The sequence below is a fragment of the Tauraco erythrolophus genome, chromosome 22 (genome assembly GCF_009769465.1).
Source record: "Tauraco erythrolophus isolate bTauEry1 chromosome 22, bTauEry1.pri, whole genome shotgun sequence".
NCBI classification, from domain to species: Eukaryota; Metazoa; Chordata; class Aves; order Musophagiformes; family Musophagidae; genus Tauraco; species Tauraco erythrolophus.
The window spans coordinates 11,395,410-11,413,763 of record NC_141486.1 but is presented as its reverse complement, the minus strand read 5'-3'; the positions used below and the strand labels follow the sequence as shown (position 1 = coordinate 11,413,763).

The 18,354-nt window shown below is 41.1% G+C and overlaps 1 protein-coding gene across 1 annotated transcript in view; it reads right to left on the bottom strand.

The window, feature by feature from the left end:
* NEK6 (NIMA related kinase 6) overlaps positions 1-11,180 on the bottom strand; it is a 42,208-nt gene extending 31,028 nt beyond the window's left edge. The window contains exons 1-3 of the mRNA XM_009984528.2: positions 11,075-11,180; positions 1,997-2,137; positions 581-643 (exon numbers count right to left, since the gene is read on the bottom strand). Coding sequence (XP_009982830.1) covers positions 581-643; positions 1,997-2,137; positions 11,075-11,167 — 297 coding nt within the window. The 5' untranslated portion in view covers positions 11,168-11,180. The remainder of the gene's footprint in view (positions 1-580; positions 644-1,996; positions 2,138-11,074) is intronic.
* Positions 11,181-18,354: the final 7,174 nt, after the last annotated feature.

Here is an 18,354-nt window from a genome sequence, read left to right as displayed (position 1 = left end):
GAATTTTTAATACTTAAAAAAATTAAATTTGACTAGCTAAACTACAGTCTGCTGCATTTACTTATAATAGATTTTAAAGTGCAATACATACATATTTTCTACCAGCAGTTTGAAATACATTACTGAGATGGAAAAAAATCACTAGTTGGTTTAATCATTTAGAAAACACTCTCTGGTTTCAGAGTCTTTTTTTAAACCACAATTTTTCATGCGTGTTATGTATACATATACATACATGAAATGCGCACACAAACCTTTTTTCCCATTTGCTAGTTCATTAATTAGGGTTTTTTTTTAAGTGACAAACAAATCAAAACAGAGGGCAGAATTTATGTGTCTCTCTGAAAGAGGAGTACTTGTGGTTTTTCTAATGACAGAAAGATTTTTAATAGACTTCTTAGACGACAGGCAGAAAACTCAATAAAACTAAGCTTTAAGACAAAACTCTTGCACCATGTAGGCATTCTAGCTCGTAAAAGAAACCACCGTCTATGAAGACCATTGCCAGAAAAGGCAAATGACTGTTGCCAATCTGAAAACAATTTTTTTCTCAAAACAAAAAACCTAAAAAGTTTCTTACCTTCAAGAGGTCAATTTCTTTAATGCAATCTTGCCTAGCCTTGGCATCCATCATTTCAAAAATCTTCAGAGACAAAAACATAGATGATGAAAATGAAACAACGACAAAAAAGAACTTGATATTTTAACAAGAAATTGGTCTTTCCTCCCCCAGCTGTATGTCCATCTGAATATCCTCCACCATCGTAAGTATACATAAGATCCTCAGATGAAAGAAAGATCAATATTTTCTTTATTTTGAAACCACTAAAGGGCTAGCAATAGGGTTAAATTAATTTTAGAACCCGTAGGCAATATTCTAAACAGCATGAGAAATAAAGATACTTGTTTGTGAACTTGCTGTTGTGTTTTCAAAACATAGTTTTAGTTACTATTAATTTCACAAGGTAAATAAAAGATAAAATGTTTGTTTTTTTCTTTTAAACAGAGAGATAGCTTCCACCGATTTCTCTGTAATAATTAATAATAATATTGAGTGTTAATATTCATTCTGCAATAATCGTAGTTAAGTCAACAGAAACGAGAGATTAAAGGATCTGTTGAAGGATTAAAGTCAATTTTTTTCGACCAAAACACTGTTCTGAAGACTGCACAATACTTTAAGCCAATTTACAAGTCTATACTGCTTGCATGAAAGTTTTTCAGAAACTCTTCCCAAACTCCGCCAGGAAGGGCCGGCATTTTCCCTTTCATGCTCTTGTGTTCTCATGACTCATCTGTGTCGAGGCGGCAGCGTCCCAGCTGTATGACTATGGCCATGAGGGCCTTGCTCTTCCACATGCATTTAACAGTAATTTAGTGGACCCTTACTATAAAGTAAAGTGTTAAATTAACAATAAATATGAAATTGCACTGCTGCTACATAATTCTGATTTCAAAACATAAATCCACTCCAAGATCACGATGGATGAAGACCATGTGCTGCAAACAGACTGCACGAAATGGAAATAGGGTCCCATATAGAACACACAGGCTGTATGGACAAGCCAGCCAGAGGACACGACGGAGGGGCCGGCAGGAGCACAGTGGGGCCACTTGGCCTCTTATATCCACGTGTTAACTGAGCACCGTGAAACTAACCTGCCTCACTCAGTATTTGTAACGTTGCTTTGAGACCTTCAGAAACATTTTCCTTTACTCCTTACCTTGAAATAATAAAGTAAGAATAAAACACCTCTAAAACCCGACTGAATAAAATAAGAAAGCAGAGTGTTGGGTTTTTTCAATGTCAAAATATCCAACTAGATCATCCAGTGGTCTCAAACCTTGAACTCTCAATTTACAAACCATTTTATTGCATTATTATTGCTGACAAAAGAACACTGAAAGAGCTATCAGACTCAACATAATCTGTATAAACACTTAAAACATTCCCGTTCTACTTACTAAATAAAAGACTTTGAACTTAAATGCTCACCTGAACTTTCTTTAATGCCACAGGTTTTCTGTCCAGGAGACAAGTTGCTTTGTACACTTCGCTGAACTGCCCTCGCCCGATCTTTTTCTCGATCTGAAAATCTGCCAACGTGCAGCGATACGGGTACGACGTTAAATGCCTCTGTTCAAGTCAAAAGAAATTAAATCGATGAACAAGAAAAAACAATGCAAAAATATGAACTTGCATTCCAAATCTGTCTTCTTTATGACTGCAAATTATCAGTTTCTATAAGGAATCATATTATGAGGATAAATAAGGACAAGTAAGGACTGCCCAGCAAGGAAAACAAAGGAATTTGGTGTTGATTTGGTGCACAATGGACAACAGAGTGCTGTGGCTTTCCTTTTCCCAGCTTCCATTTCCTTTGTCCTCTTCAGGCAGTACTGCAGCAGATGGGAAACATCACCCAAACCAGAGCATGAAACTAGTAACAGCTACCAAAACTGTCCAGAACAGAGGTAAGATTGCCAAACGTGCACATACTCCTGCTCTCATTTCTGATGGTGAAGCATTTAGTCCAGGCTGATCAGTCTATAGATAATTCTGACCATAATTACATTCATTCCTAGGAACTGTATTAGTAACACAGGCTGGATTAAGTTAAATGACTTTTTTGAAAAGGAAATAAAGTCTTGCCTTCTGTGTAAGTAACTAATTAGTCCCACACTACTGTCTCCCTAGTTACACACCCTCTCATCACCTCTGCCTGCCCGTGTCACTGGGGAGATGCTGCTGCCTACACTGCTGTGCCATCCCAGGCAAACGCCCAGCCAGGCAGGCACGGCCCAACAGGACCACGTGCTCCATGGACTGGGAACTGCTCCCTAGAGCTGTTTTGGTCTCTTCCGTAATTAACACGACTGCTAACCAGTGTTTAAAAAAGAAATTATGAAAATCAATTACTTAAAGTTGCCATATATAGCCAAGAAGAATAAAACTTCAATGTCCTGAGCCATTTCAGAGTTCCCACTGAAAACCACCAAAAAGCAATCAGACGAGTACACAACCAGCACCGGGGGAAAAGGGCTCCGCAGGGACGCAGCCGTCATTTCCACCTGAATCTTTAGCAGACAACCCCAGGACAAGTGTCCAGAGAGGGCAGGCCAGGAGGGCTGGATGCTGTAAGGAGATGGCTGTTGCTCCCACTGTCATTCCCTCATCCAGAGGGGTGGGCTGGAAGTAAGATTTAAAAGGTAGGTAAAGCTTTCAGTGCAGCATCTTTTGCCAGCACTGCATACAAGACAGTGTGAGGAACTCTTACAGTGTGTATTTATTTTGATGAGTAAGTTTGGGCATTTCTTTGCAACAGAAATAACAACAACTACTATTCAACAAACAATAAAAAGTATCACTCAGACATTTGAAAAAGCTTCCAGATTTCAAGGTGTTTGTGCAACTCTGAACTACAACCACAGTTATTCGGCAGAGGTTTTGTGAGCAAAGTTGTAAAATTCAATGTTTTTAAGAAAACTCACCAATAAAGTCACCTAAATAGCAATTTCTGACCCACAAACTGCATCAGTCAACCAAGAGAAGCTATTTTGAAAGCTGCCACCTTTACAGCATCCGTATCCCAGCAAACACGGGAGAAATCCCCACAACAAAAGCTATCCTGCTGCAGGCAGTCTCAAGAAAACTCATTATGCTTTATAAATGCTGATGATACAGAGATGCAGCTGTGAATCACAAACCAGACAGTGAAAAGACTATCACGTTTTTTTTGCTGTCATCCTGCCCCTCATCCCTGTGGCAGCGAAAGGCTGTTTGCTGCTGGAGCACTTCCACACCGCTGCCCCGCGTCAGCCGCGGAGAACGTAGGGAGCGCAGAGCTCGGCAGCTACGGAAAGAGGGGACTGTGCTGAACTGAACAGCTCAGACTGTTACGAGCTCCAGAGAAGCCAGAAATGCAATGCCATAACGTCCATCCGGTGCCTGCTAATTCAAGTAGGCACATAACTGGAAATTTAACTCCAGGCCATCATGATCATCAGCTTTCTCAGTTCAAGTTCCCTAAAAGAGCAAATCCACTTGTTTTCAGATGAAATGACACTTTGAGTAATTATTTTTGAAATGCCAAGGCCACAGGTAAATTTTTCCTTCTATCACCATGAGCATTTACATATTCTCATACTATGAGAAACTGTTTTCATTCCTCTAGGCTGAAGAGGACACAATAAAAACTTGTAATTCATGAACAATAACCTACACAAACAAGAAGGCTGCATCAGAGTCTGCAGTTACTTATGAAGGCAAGTCACATAGAAGTAGGAAGTTGATTTCATCAAATATTTCCTTTAAACAATTTGGGGAGTGTTCCCCTTTTAAGACCACTTTAGTGTCCCCCATAATCAAGCGGAGCCCCGTTACCACCTTATCGCACCGCCGCCGCCGGCTGCCTGTGCTACAAGAGTCTCAGGACTTGTGCTGTGCTTGATGTCACACAGCATTTACAAGCTACAACACAGCAAAATAAAAGCTAAAATGAAGATTCAGGATTTGTTTCTCTAAGTTTACAGTGTATACTGTACAATAAAATGAGAGCATTGTTTCACTGATGAGGAACAAGTAGCCTATGGGTCATCAGATAAAGAGCAGAATATTAAGATAGCACTGCTTTATTATTTACATACATTTCCCTTTAAGTTACTAAATTATCAGTAAGGTAATGGAACATGGGATGAAACGAGGCAAGCAAATATTCAAAGTAATCAGCCCCTGCAGCTTTCTGGTTTTGCAGGGATTTGATAAACAGTAACACAAGAACACTCCTTTCAGAGAGCGCTAACAAAACATTAGTTTATGTGCATTTTGTGTGTGATGAAACCCCCAGAAAAATGCCTCAACACAAGAACTTGTTCAACTTGACTGAGAACTAACCAGGAACGTCTCCAGCTCCTGATTTTTTTTTTATATATGAGCTTCTAAGCAAATTAATTGAGCTGTCCAGTCAAATTGCTTTACCCAGTGAAAGCAAAGGTGTCAGTATATAAAAATACAAACCATTTTGTCCTAATTAAAAACCAGAAAGGAATCGAAGCATTTCCTTAACTGTGAACATGTGCCTCTCGAGCCACACTCTTCTTGAGTATTAAGAAAGTTTGAGCAAAAGCTTTCCTAACTTGAGAGTTAACATTCACAACAGCAGCAGCTTGAATTAGATTTTACGAAGCAGCTACCGCAAAAGTTTCTTTTTAAGGACGAATTCCATGCTGGATGGTATCCATTTGCCCTCATAAATCATTAAACTGTGTGTTTAAGCCAAGAGTGTTTAAGTGTAAATTAATATTTTAAGCTTGTGCCAAGAAACATCTAGCAACTTCTTAACTTGAAAACATAAACAAACGTGGGGCGAGTGACAGGGTGTGAGCGTGTCGGAACCACTTTCGCACGGGTAGCACACGAGGTCTGCCTGCCACGCTGGAGTTAATGCTGGCTGATGACTGGACACCTTAGCTGATATGTTCTGGCATCCTCCAGGACTACAGCTGCACATTTACATATGCAATGACCTAGATTTGCATTTGCTATCACAACCTATCAGACCTAATTAAAGTAATGGAGCTTTCATACAGGCTAGAAGATGTTTGATTACGGTACACACCGGGGAGCACGCTCAGGTTAGACCAAACCGTACCAGAAAGCTCCCTACTGATTGTGGCAGCCCATTTTCCCATACATCTACTGAAAATTAACCTTCTCTTACGCTTTGCTGTACGTAAACGTGAGCAGGTGACTCTTCTAAACACGGTTACAAGGACACGTTTACAATACCGAAGGAATATCCACCTCCTCAGGATGTAGTCTGGCCTTACATACATGTCACGACTTTCGACAAGTGGAACTCCATTTGTTTTCCAGTCCTTCCACATTTAACCACTACAATTTTTCACGAAGCTGTCAAAAAACTACTATCTATTCATTCAAATAAGCCATGATCTTTATTTCTGCAAATCGTAGACTTTTCATATTTGAGTCATGTGTAAAACTAGATACTAGCATCATCTTCAAACCTGTTCACCAAAAATAGATTTTTCTCATTTTCAGGACAGATTTTGCTCAGTGAAGGGTTCAGGTCTGCATGACTACAGGAAAACCAAGCCACTGCCTCTGCAGAACAGGTTTCAAGGTCAATGATGGAGTTTAAATTAAAAAAAAAGAAGAAAAAGAAAAAAGGGAGGGAAAAAAAAGAAAAACAACGTCTCCAACCACTGGTCCTCCAAAGACACCATGAAAATGGGGCTGTTTGCACACTCCTGTTCCCAGGGCAGCTGTAGGAAGAAGGAGACACTCTAGGAAGAACTAGTTTTGAAACAAAGGCTGTTCTCTTCATCCACACAAGGAAGTCTCATTCTTCTACTGCTCCATTAAAAAAAAAAAAAAGCCAAAGATTGAAGTCAATTACTTCCACATTCAAATAAAGAGGCCATTCATTTTTAAGAAGAAATACAGAGATTATGCCAAGAACGAACTATTCTGGACAACATCTCTGGCATGCATGTTGTTTTTTAGATGTAATCACTGATGTGAGAGCAACAATTTCAAAAGCTGGCAGAAGTACGCGACGACGGCCCTCGTCACAATACTTAATGGAGAAGTTTGCCAGAACTTTCAGTCTCAAATTTTGAAGTGGTATGAGATTTTCAGCAAAACTAAAAAATTAGTAAGGTTTTAATATTAAAAAAATCCAATTAAATAGAAACTTCAGCTATATTATCCTGCATGCACCTTAACAGATATGCTGCAAGGGTAAGAAACTTAAAGATTCAGATATGAGATTATAAAGCAACGCAGGCAAACACGGATGATGACAGCATTAGACAATTTCCTTGCTCTACACGTGCTCCTGGTGATGGGATGTTGTTTCTCCTCACGCTTCCAGAGATGCCTGTTACAGGGCTACCAGGGGTGCCTGACCAGGGGCCATTCTCTGAGCACACAAGATTACAAACGTGCCAAAATTTACAGCTGGAAATTTGATACTGTGTCCTCCGAATCCTTCATACACTGCTACAACCACATGCAGGTAGGACAGCTACCTAACCTGAACATATTTTTTATATTATTTTTAATAATGAGTAGTTCTACAGCTCAGAATTTGTATTTTGGGATAAGGAAGAATAAGAAAATAACCAAGTGTTCTGCAGAAAGACTTTCAATCTCCAGAACAATTAATGTCTGGCCAGTAAACATACCTCTTTTTAATTATTTAAGAGCTGGGGAAAACCTGAATAGTCCTGAGAAAACTGTCCCAGCAGCCTTTCCTGCAGCCTCTAACCTGACGTTTCAGGCAAAGGAGAGTACTGGGAGTCTGCAGACAAAATATCTGTAAAATACTGACGTGGTGAAGAGCAATGCCTGTATGACTGCTTCTCCCAGAGGCACAGAGAAAAATAAGCCTGAAAGAGCTGAAAAAAGTAAGTGTTAACTGCTAATTGCACAATATATAAACCCGGAGTGCTGATGTTAATTACTAATAAAGTCAGTTGTTTTACTGCTGTCTGATTGGCATGTGGAAAACCAACACTTATCATTCTGCACAGATGGCTACAAGGTCACGAGACATTTAGATTATTTGTAATCAACCTAAAAATTGTTAAAGACTGGTTAACCAACAGTTAAAAAGTCAGACACTGTATACAATCTTTAGATGCCAATACAAGCATCTTTCCTGTAGAGCCATGAAGTGAAATATTCTTTAGAAGAGTAAAAACATACTCGCCCAATTAATTTTCTGAAATCTCATTAAAAAATTTAGCCTGACTAAGTCATACACTTCTGACCTGAATTTTAATTATCTTTACCCTGGATGTAAGGGTTTTTTTTCTGATATTTGCAATGCATCATTAATTTTAAAGCAATGGTTTCCTTGCTTCTAAAGTGCATACTTCATCTGACTGACATTTACCATAAACTAATTTCACCTTTAAAAGACATCTGCAGGCGTCGATGGAGAGGCTTCAGCCCTCCAGCCGAACACGTACACATTATAAGCAGTGATTTACTATCAACATCCCTGTTTCAAACCTCTTTATAATGTCCCAAATTATACACTCATCTCCATTCAATAATGCCTACCAGAAAAAAATTTTGCATGCTTTGAGGTTGAAATTCCAGTGTGAATTTATGAGAACACATTAGAACAGACTGATTAAAAAAAGAACTTCTAAGCTCACAAGAGATGAGGAAACTTTTAAAATATGGATTATCCTTCAAACAGGTAGTCAAGTAATTATTGAAAGATACATCAGGTTTTTCAATTTGCGGCTTCAGAACTAGACTACCCAGTCATCATAAAATATCCTTAAATTCTGGGTAACAGGTCAGGTTCAAGTTTGCTGAAGAACTTGGCTTGAATTTCAAAGTTTTAACATCCCTATCAGCAGATATTTGTACTGGTTTATGACAAGGGAAGAGAAATACAAGCTTGAAAATAGCAGACAAAGGTGATATTGACAAAGCAATTAACGGAAATAAGCGAAGCATTTTGGAAAACAATAAATTGAAGTCTTTGCTGCCAGATGACCAGTTCCAACCTAACTTCAACACACAGACCAAAGTGAAGCCACCACGAGCAGCTCTGCTGCTAACCTGTGTGAGTATATAAAAGGGTTGTTTAAAAGTGAGTTATTATGTTTCTATAGTACAAAAACTAGGTCAAAAATTATAGCTCTGTATTTTTATATCACTGATTTACTCCTAAATAACTTCTACTGCTTATTACTATAAACACCAAATAATCCGGAGACTTAAATAATTGACACTTTCACTCTGGAACATTACTAGGAAATGTTCTGTCTCTTGCTGATGAACTTCAGCTGGGTAACGCTGGGCAGGTAAGGGAGCCAGCAGCTAAACTCTAATTTTATTGGGCTTTTTTAATATTTATATATTCACTTACTCTAATTAGAATACTTCTAAATACGAAGCATTGCTCAAAAGTGTCACCTTACTAAACCATAGTAGGTAAAGACAGACAGAAGGGCTCGATACGCTGACTCTAGCTCTGCACTAACTCGTATGAAACAGAAATAACACTCTGTCAGAAAAAAAACCCCAAAACAACAACCTTTAGGAAGCAGCATAATTACAGGAGAAGTTTCTGCTGGAGGAGCACACTGCTGCTCTGGTCTTTTGGGGGGTGACCCAGTAGTTTTGAACGAAAGGGCTGGAAGGAAGGGGAGGCCATTCCATACGGAAAACCCTCCTCATTTGAAACACTAGAAGCTCAAGTTCTGCCTTTTCTGCTTAAGCTTTTATCTTTGCTATGCATTACTTTTCTTGTAAGACAAGTTTGGTCCATTTTTCTTTCCCAAACCTCTCTCTTCCACAAGCTATTATATAGCTTATCTGCATTACTTATATCTTCAGAAGAAAGAAATGATGTAATTTTGGATTCTTCAGGTAATAGGCACCAGAAAACTGAAAATGATATATAATTATATTCCTGCAAAATGGAAAATCAGAAATATGTAATAAGCTATCATATCGTGCCACCAATGTAAGGCGGCCTGCCCTCTAAATGGTACAATTTTTGTTAATTTCTAAACTGATTTTGCTAGGGAGAGGCATTTTTTTTTTTTTTCTATTCGCTGGTAGACTGTATACTTTTGTTATTCAGCTTTTTTTTTTAAATATTATTTTTACAGTAAAAACAAAAGAAAGTCTTTCTGCAATCCTCATTCCAAACGAGGTCATTCTCAGAACAGTTAATATACTCAGACCTCCATTAACTCAACTCAGATATTAACAGAGTTGAGGGGAGGTTCCACTGAACAATGACCATACAGCAAAATGAGCCCACTCAGCATCAGCATAACAGCAGAACATAGATTATTAGCTACTAATTACACTTAACTATGTCATTACAAATTCTAACATGTGCTCCAAGATGCCATGAATGTATCTGCTGCACAGGAACACTTCCTAATCTTGTTCATGAAATAATTACAGGGGCTCTATCCTGCCAAATGAGGCAGTAATTAACCCTAATTGCTCAAAATGCAACTGGCTAATTCTAGGAGATTAATCAAGGGGATTCAATTATTATTAAATGACTTAATATGACAAATTGCCACATTAGGAGAGGGGGGGGCTTTGCTCCATACGATGTTACTTTCCCAGCAGCGCTGCGTAAGATATGGTCACTGTTGTATTTTATGTGTAGGGAACCCTGGGTTTTTGCAAATCCCATACTGTGTTTTCCTACAGCTTTCCTAACGGCCACTTCTCGTTCAAGGAACCCTGGTCCCCACCGGACCGCACCTCTGGAATGACAAATGAACACACACAGCCCCCTCCCCAAGGTACTGCGGTACCACAGTTGCAAGAGTTGTCTTTCTGACAGTTTTTCCACGGTGCTTTGTTCACTCCTCACAATATGTGTAGGTAAAACTTCATCACTGATAAACAAACAGCGTGAAAAGGCGAACAGCCAGAATTCCCAAAACACAAGTATTCGGATTACCGTATCGGCACTGCTTTGAACACAGGACTAACCCTTGTTTTAGCCCAATGCTGCAGGAAGGCAGAGAAGAGAGATATGAGCCACTGTAGTGAAACTTGATCATAGCAGAAACAAAATACTTTTACGAGAGAGATTCCAGAGACCCACAGGAAACGAAGTCAGAGTCTACAGTTTCATGTAGAATTAACTTTTTCTTGTATTTGGTAATTATCTCTTCAGTATTTATTATTAAACTATAAAAGGATACATTTATTCACTTACATCATCAACTGCTTTTCTTTGGCCTTTTCTTCAAGGAATCAAAGAGAAGAGAAAGCCAACACAATACATGTTTTTATAGGATGATTTAAAAATCCTTGCTTTAAGCAAAATTCAAAGTATTTCCTTTTTCTCTTATTATCATCAAAAAACTAGATTCAGGAAACTGGCTGGCAGAATCCCAAACTGGATATACCCTAAAACTGCTATAACAGCACTATAAACAAGAGAAGGGAAAAAAAGAAAAGGCTAAATGCCAAGAAACCTATAGACCTTTACGAACGGACAGGAAGCAAACAGAGAAGGCGAAAGGCTGACGAGCTCCGCGCGCTCACCTGAGGATCGTGCTGATATTCCTGCCCCGGCAGCTTGCAGAGAGGGTTGTTCTGGTCCCCGAGGTGATGCGGATGGTTATGCTGCCCTTCCATGGTGTCATACCAAACTCTGTCTCACAGTTCTGCTGCAGATAAAAGAAAAGGGAGAGAGAAGTCTCATCGCTGTCCATCCAGCGCTGAAAGCAAGAAACTCTTTTTGGGGGTGTGCCTACACGAGGTTGTACATCAGGACCGAATCCTCCCCCTTCTCCCTCGGATTGACTCCTGCACACAATTCTCAAGAGAAAGAAAAGCCTCATCTACCACCAGCCCCAGAGGAGCTCAGCTCAGCAGTGACAGACCAGAACGCACCCGCTGCCACCTGCGAGCTGAAAGGACACAGCAACAGTTCAAACACACCCACGCGCTCCTGAGATTACGAAACAAAAATGCCAGTGCCACAAATATTACTGATATCATTTCAGAATAAGCAAAATTGCAGAAGAGGGCTTTATTTGGTCAGTGGCACGTTATCCACAAAAGGCACTGCTTTTAGCAACCGCAAGAGCGGCGTTACTTCCCCTACAACTCCTGAACCCAGACAATCACCAACGGTACCCAGTGGACAATTCCAGAAAGGCTAGCATGTTTCCATCTGTAAAACAGAAATGACAAAGAGTCCAACCAGACAGCTGTAAGCCTTCTTTGGCCAGGGACAAGCTAGAAGTGTAGCTTTACCATCACCTTCTTCCTCATCCCGAATTTAAAAGTTTTCTAATATAGAAATCATATTAGAGTCAACGAGATCAAAGTGTTCTTCTAGGAACAAACAAACAAGGGAAAATTCCATGAATGAATTTGCTCCAGTTCTACCTCCAGCAATTACTAAGCAGAGTTGTCCAGCAGAATTTCCTACAAATTACAGAAATTAAAAGCATGCAGTGTTGGATAAGAGAATCTATCAAAAGTTACTGGATACAGAGTTTACTGTAAGGAGGCAAAAATAAATTCACTATCACTGTTTCCAATGATCCTTCACTTTCATTTTAAAATTACCCTTCACCCTATAGAGACGAATTTAGTCTCCCCTCCCTTTAAGTGCAAAGATCTTGTTTGTGAAGTTTTGAGTCACAACACAAAACAAAACTTAACCTTCAGATATGCTGGTAGCACAGCTGGTGAAGAGCTGCGAAATCCAGCACACGTAACATAAAACCTCTACACACCACATCTTGGGTCTGCCTTGAATCAAATAATCTCACAGCATGACAAGACGAGCCTTATTTTGAGCAATATTATAAAACCAAGCAAAAGCTTGTGGGTAACAAGAAGGATGAAGAGATACAAGTACTTGGGTGAGAGGGCTCAAAAAAAGAGGTTATAACCAACCATAACACAAATCAATTAGAAGCACTTGGACACATGGTAGTCGGGTTTCATTTTTCAGAATTTAAAAAAAAAAGATAACAGAAAGAGAAAAAAAAAAATCAAAAAGTAAAACTCCTACGATTGTTGAATGAGGCACAGGAACTTATTTCCCCAACTGGATGTACCAGACTTACTACGTAAATAGGATGCTGGTCGTTTGGAAACACTGCCCGTGTCCAACGCACAGCAGCGTGGGTACGACTGCGCGTGCCCGCTGCGCAGGAATACCGCCGTCCTCCGCCCGTGTGGGTACCACTGCGCTGCCCCAGCGCCAGGATGTGCCACTCCTGCCCAAGAGCCCAGCCCTGATGCCGACACCACTCTAAGTGGTTTCCACTCTCTCCTCTCTCCGACGCTGCGGATTCCAGGCCAGCACAATGCAGTAATCCGAAGTGATAGTCTGCTCACCTTCAAAAACCGTCCCGTAAAGTTGTGAAGAGCTGCCCGTCAGGCAGCTGAGACATTCCTGGTGCTGGAACAACAATGTGATCCCAGATCAACCAACCCTCCTCTGGCAAAGCTCTGCACGGCTTTCGGGAACGCTGTAGTAAACAGTACCGGGGCAGCTACGGGCTTCTGGCCGAACGCCTGCCAGACACATCTGCTCTTTGCAGCAGTACAAGGCACTGGGCATATCCATATTTTCTAGCCCTTCTAGGAAACAAAACCCATACTTGAACTGTTGGCATCGCCGTGTCTGAGCCTGACTCGGGGACAAATCCTGGTGATTGTATCAGCTATTCAGGGCACACTCGGAGCGGATCGCAGTGCCTCGTGCTCCATGCCAGTTCTGGGGTCAGAAAGAACTGACCCCAGTTCTTGCTCCATGCCAGTTCTCTGGCCCTGAGAGCAACGCCAGCCCTCAAAATAAATTCACAGCATATACAGAACAGGCACAATAAATACGTCCTTTCCCCACGACGGACTGTATGCAGGTTTTTTGGGCTTATTTAATAAAGTTATTCATAGCTACTTATTCGTTATCCACACACACTCCAGGTAACATGGCATTGAGAGTTGTATTTTCGCTGTCTTTAGCCACGACGGAAGTGTAACGGTGACAAGGGGAGATTCGGTGGCCAACATAAGCATTTTCAGAAACTTGTTTCAAGAGTTTTGGCAAGTATTCACTCACTGAAAGAGCTGAGCCCGACCTCATTAGTGTATTAATAGTGCACGCCTGGCACTCGGGCAATGACTAACTCTTCATTTAAAATACAACGGTATTTTAAATATTTGGGGGAGTGGGGGAGAAAATATGATGCATAAGAATTTCTGTAGCAAGTTGTGCTTGGTTCTTTCAACAGTTGCCAGTGAAACAAGCCTTTAGCTCCGGCAGACCTTTCCCAACACCAGCTATCCTAGCACGTGCACGCGCAGTAGCGGGGAGAAAGCAGAGAAAAGGCTCTGAAGCAAATGAACTTTCCTCTAACAAATACTCACTGGAAAGGAGTTGTGAGAGCTGGAGTACCTGCTGCATATAAACAGGCTAATGCACGAGTTGCTCTCAATAAAAAGTTTTTCAAAGTTGGTGCTATGAAATTCCAGTGGGAGAAGGATATCACTATTAGCACGAAGAAGTTTGATTTTAAAGATTCTTTCAGTATTGCACATCTGTAGGTTTATTAGTAACCAGGTGAATAGTTAAAAAAATAAAAATACGTCTCTTAATATCAACATTAAACTGTCCTATGAAATTTCTACCTTACATTACATTGCCAGAACTATCTTAATTATTTTATTATTCATGATTTGAACCAAGACTGTTTACTAGAAGCCAGAACATAACACACATTCTTTCTCTCCTAAGTTCACAAGCACGGAGAAAACACCGCTAACTGCTCGGGACCGCGGGCTATCGACAGCCTCTCTGCTCACCACTTATCTCCAAAGGAATTCAGAAATTTCACATTTACAGCCTCGAGATAAAAGGCACGTCCAGGAAGTGTCATGTGAAATATCTGTAGCCTAACACTGATCAAACATCACATCTACTGCATCCTGCCTTCGGAAAGGACTGAAGCCCAGAAAGAGAAAAGGGAGTTCTTTGTGACGACAAGAACCCGAGCCACCTGACATACACAGATCTGGGACATTCCTAAGAGAACCGTAACTTCCCAGCTGCCACAAGGAAACTCAAGGTGCCAGCACTCACCCTGAGGGATTAGACAATGGGAAGACAATTAACAGCGCAGCATGTAGGGGATGTACCAGGCCGAGTATTCGGGTTTGGTCGCTGTTTGTTTAAGCCACTACAGCTGGAAGCAAAGGAGGAGTAAGAACAAAATATCAGCTTTGAAAAGAGATACGGCACAGCTCACATGACACCAGCTCTGAGCCCGCTGACACCTACGGGACAGCGTGTCCCGCTCCAAGCTGTCAGCTCGGCTATTCTTGGGCTTCGGGCGAGCACATGTCAGAGGTAGACTGGAAGGGGGATCCCCAGGAAGGGGCTTCATGGAGGGTCTTCAAATAGCAGCCAACAACACGAAGGCACTTCATTATGTCAAAAAAAGGTACACCAATTGCACGGAGTCGTAAGTCTACAAAATTCTACGAGATTTTAGACTTTTCTAGAAAGAAAATCTCAAACTGCAAAACAAATATTGCAATTACACTTTTAAACACGAAAACACTAAGCCAAGACCATGACAGTGTCCGATACAACCACCTAAAACCAGGGACTTGCACCCCGATTCCAGATACTCGCGCTCTCCCGAGGAAGTGACCAGCTTTGAGCTACAGTTTACTAACCCCGAAGTGAGTTTGGACATCAGCTGCAACACGTTACACAGGAGTCATTCCAGACTACTGAAGAAAACCGTAAGAGATAAGAAATGTTCAAATTTGTTTAGCCACCGCCTACTCCATCCCTCCATTCAGGCTAAATAATCTGTGTGATAAGTAAGTTATCTCAAGGAATCCAAAAATTACCATGAAACTCTCACTTGTAATTAACACAAGCGTTTTAATGAGATACAGCATGCCAAAAGCCACATCCTTCATTCCTTTGAAAAAGGAACAATCTTTTCCAAGTTACTCGAATGAGCTCCCAGCTGCCCCCTCGCTCCAGCTACAGGAGCGCGGACGGAAGCGCCTCATGCCAAGAGGAGCTGTTTCTGCACACGCATCTCCTGCACGTTGACACCACCGCAGTAAAAAGACTGAACTATGGAACATTTCAGCTTAGTTAAAGCATGTGATGCCTCGTTAGCTGATGGTGATATTAATAGGGAATGAATTTCCCTTTAATCATTTTTTTAAGTAGTCATCTAAAATGCAACACTTAATTCACCAACATCTAGAATGTCTAAACCAAAGTTCTGTCTCCCCACCGAGTTCAGTCTCTGACCTGCATGAGAAGTGGGAAAAAAATAAATCTCCTATCCTGGTGTATTTCAGGATGTAACTTTACTAACAACTGGACCAAGATCAACAAATTTACTTTTCATGTCACTTCCCAGCAACAGCGTCATTGCCGCAGTATAGCATCAAAGAAATCAAACAGGGAAGAAAAAAAATAAATGTAAACACAAAACCAAGCAGTGCCGACAGCGCTCCACATTCGCTCCCATTTCCTTATTATCAAATGGGGGAGGGCTGAGGGAGGAGCAGCTGCAGACAAATAATTGAAGATTTTTTAATCTGTTTAAACAGTCAAAGACAATAGTAGGAAATAAGTCCAGAGGTCTTGGAATTAGCACTCCCAACACTGGCATGTTTTTACTTCACATTGTTCTAGCTCTGCGCTTTTACTTCACTCAAGTGACAGGCTTTTTATTACCACTTCCAAGTTTCCTACAAAGCTTCGCAGTGTCAAACAGTTTCAGTCTGGGTCTTGCCCATGACAGTAAATTAAAACATTTTTAAGTTGCATGAAGCATCACGTATCTTTCCAGAAAGTCAACAAAAGAACAGGATCATCATTTGTGAAAGGCTTTACAGGAACAACCTACCAGCTTTCCAGAATCCTATGAATACTCAAACATCTCCCCCACACAAGTTCCCAATAACACATATGCCTCAAAAATTGACATGCACAAAAGCAAGGACTGCATAGCATACCATTCATAAAGTCTCTTGCAGTATTTTCCAGCTTTTGAAAACAGATTTCTACCCTATTTTTATCAAAACTGGACCATTTACCTCTATCTCCAGAAAAGAAAAGCAACTACCTGCTTTGGGAAACATACACTAAAAAAGAAAACAAGTGATAGCAATTGGGTTCCAGCCCTGGAGAGAGGATCAGGTAAGCGGAGCCGGTACCGTGTTTGTGCCAACTGGCAAACGAAGCGCAGGGAGGAAGAATTCGCCAAAGCACTGTTGGTGCAGCATTACTTCCAGGATGTTCCAACCAAGTCGCGTTGAGGATGTATCACAATTATTTTACTATTCACAGTCAATTTCAATCAGCCAGACAAATTCCAAATTACCTGGCCTGGCTGCCAGCCCATGAATAAAGCAGCTCAGGTTACTTTCCAGTACTGGAGTTTACGACCATTCAACGTTAACAAAAAGCAATGACCCCACAGATGTGTGATCTGTTTTACAACAACAGACACGGGCTCGCTTCCCTCCGCACCAACCACAGAAGTACATTTATTGTAGCAAAACCAGAGGGAACCCTGACGAATACACAATCCACTGCTATTTCCAATTATTATCAAAACGCTGGTACTTAGCTGCGAGACACATGTTGTCTTGGTAAAGCTTTTAACTTTCTAATCCTGTCTAATAAAGACATCACGACAGCAGTGAGCCGCACACAGAAACTGGCAGCTTTTTACAACTGACTGGTGTGGGATTGTTTGCCTGTGTATGATCCACTGGGAGAAAGAGTTTCTGAAAACAATGGAAGGAAGTGAAAGATTTCCAATTAAACCAGAGGCCAACTCAAAATAAATAAATATTTGAGAAGATATAACTGAACTCATCATAGAGTACATCACTTCTCCCAACAGATCTTAAGGTTTAAACGGAGAAAATTTGAAAACAATGCAGTGAAAATACTCAAGGTACCAAAACCTTCTAATATTTCCTCAGGTTCTCTCAATAGTTTTGCAGGCAATTCAGTTACTCTTTAAGAATTCAGATTAAATTTAACAACATAGTGAAGAACATGACCAAAGCTCACGTGTGATGAGCAGCTTATTCTCTCAAACTACAACTTGATGTAGGTTTGTCTGTCACCATGGGGAATAATGTGAAATGGAGAAACACAAAACATATGTCCAACTCTGCCAAAACACCTGGAAAAGACAAGACTCCATCCGTGCAGTAACGTGAGTGACTGGTGGCATAACCTTTAAGCATCCTGACACTTACTGTCCCCCTTCCGCAGTACAGCTATTACTGCGACAGCGCCTACAGTGGCAGCGCCCACAGGGAGCCTGGAGTTTCCACAAAGGAAGGGAAAACAAAAACCCTCTCGCCAGCAGTCAGCTCCTCTAACACGTCCCAAGCTGCAATTCGTCTTTGGGTACCTGTCCTCACGCCCATCCCATCCCTCTGACGCCCAAACCTGTAGAAAGCAAACCAGAACACAAACTGCCATCGGACTCCGTGGTGCCCTGCAGGTACCTGACAGGTGGGATTCTCAGAGCAGAACAGCCCAGGGCACTCGGAAGCAAAGGCCAAGTTCATTAGCTAGAAGACTCATTAAGGAGCAGAACCTCACCAGCATCTTGGCATTCAGTCTCACCCTCCTGCCCCGGGTACAGCTCCTCTCTAAACCAGCTCGGGGAAACAGCTGTGACTGGTCTAACCAGGCATCACCAGGTGTCTCTAGATGCCTCAAACCCAACCATAGGCCAAATTATTTGCTCCCAGATGCACAATCAACGTGATAGGACCGTGCAGCTCAAAGGCAGGCA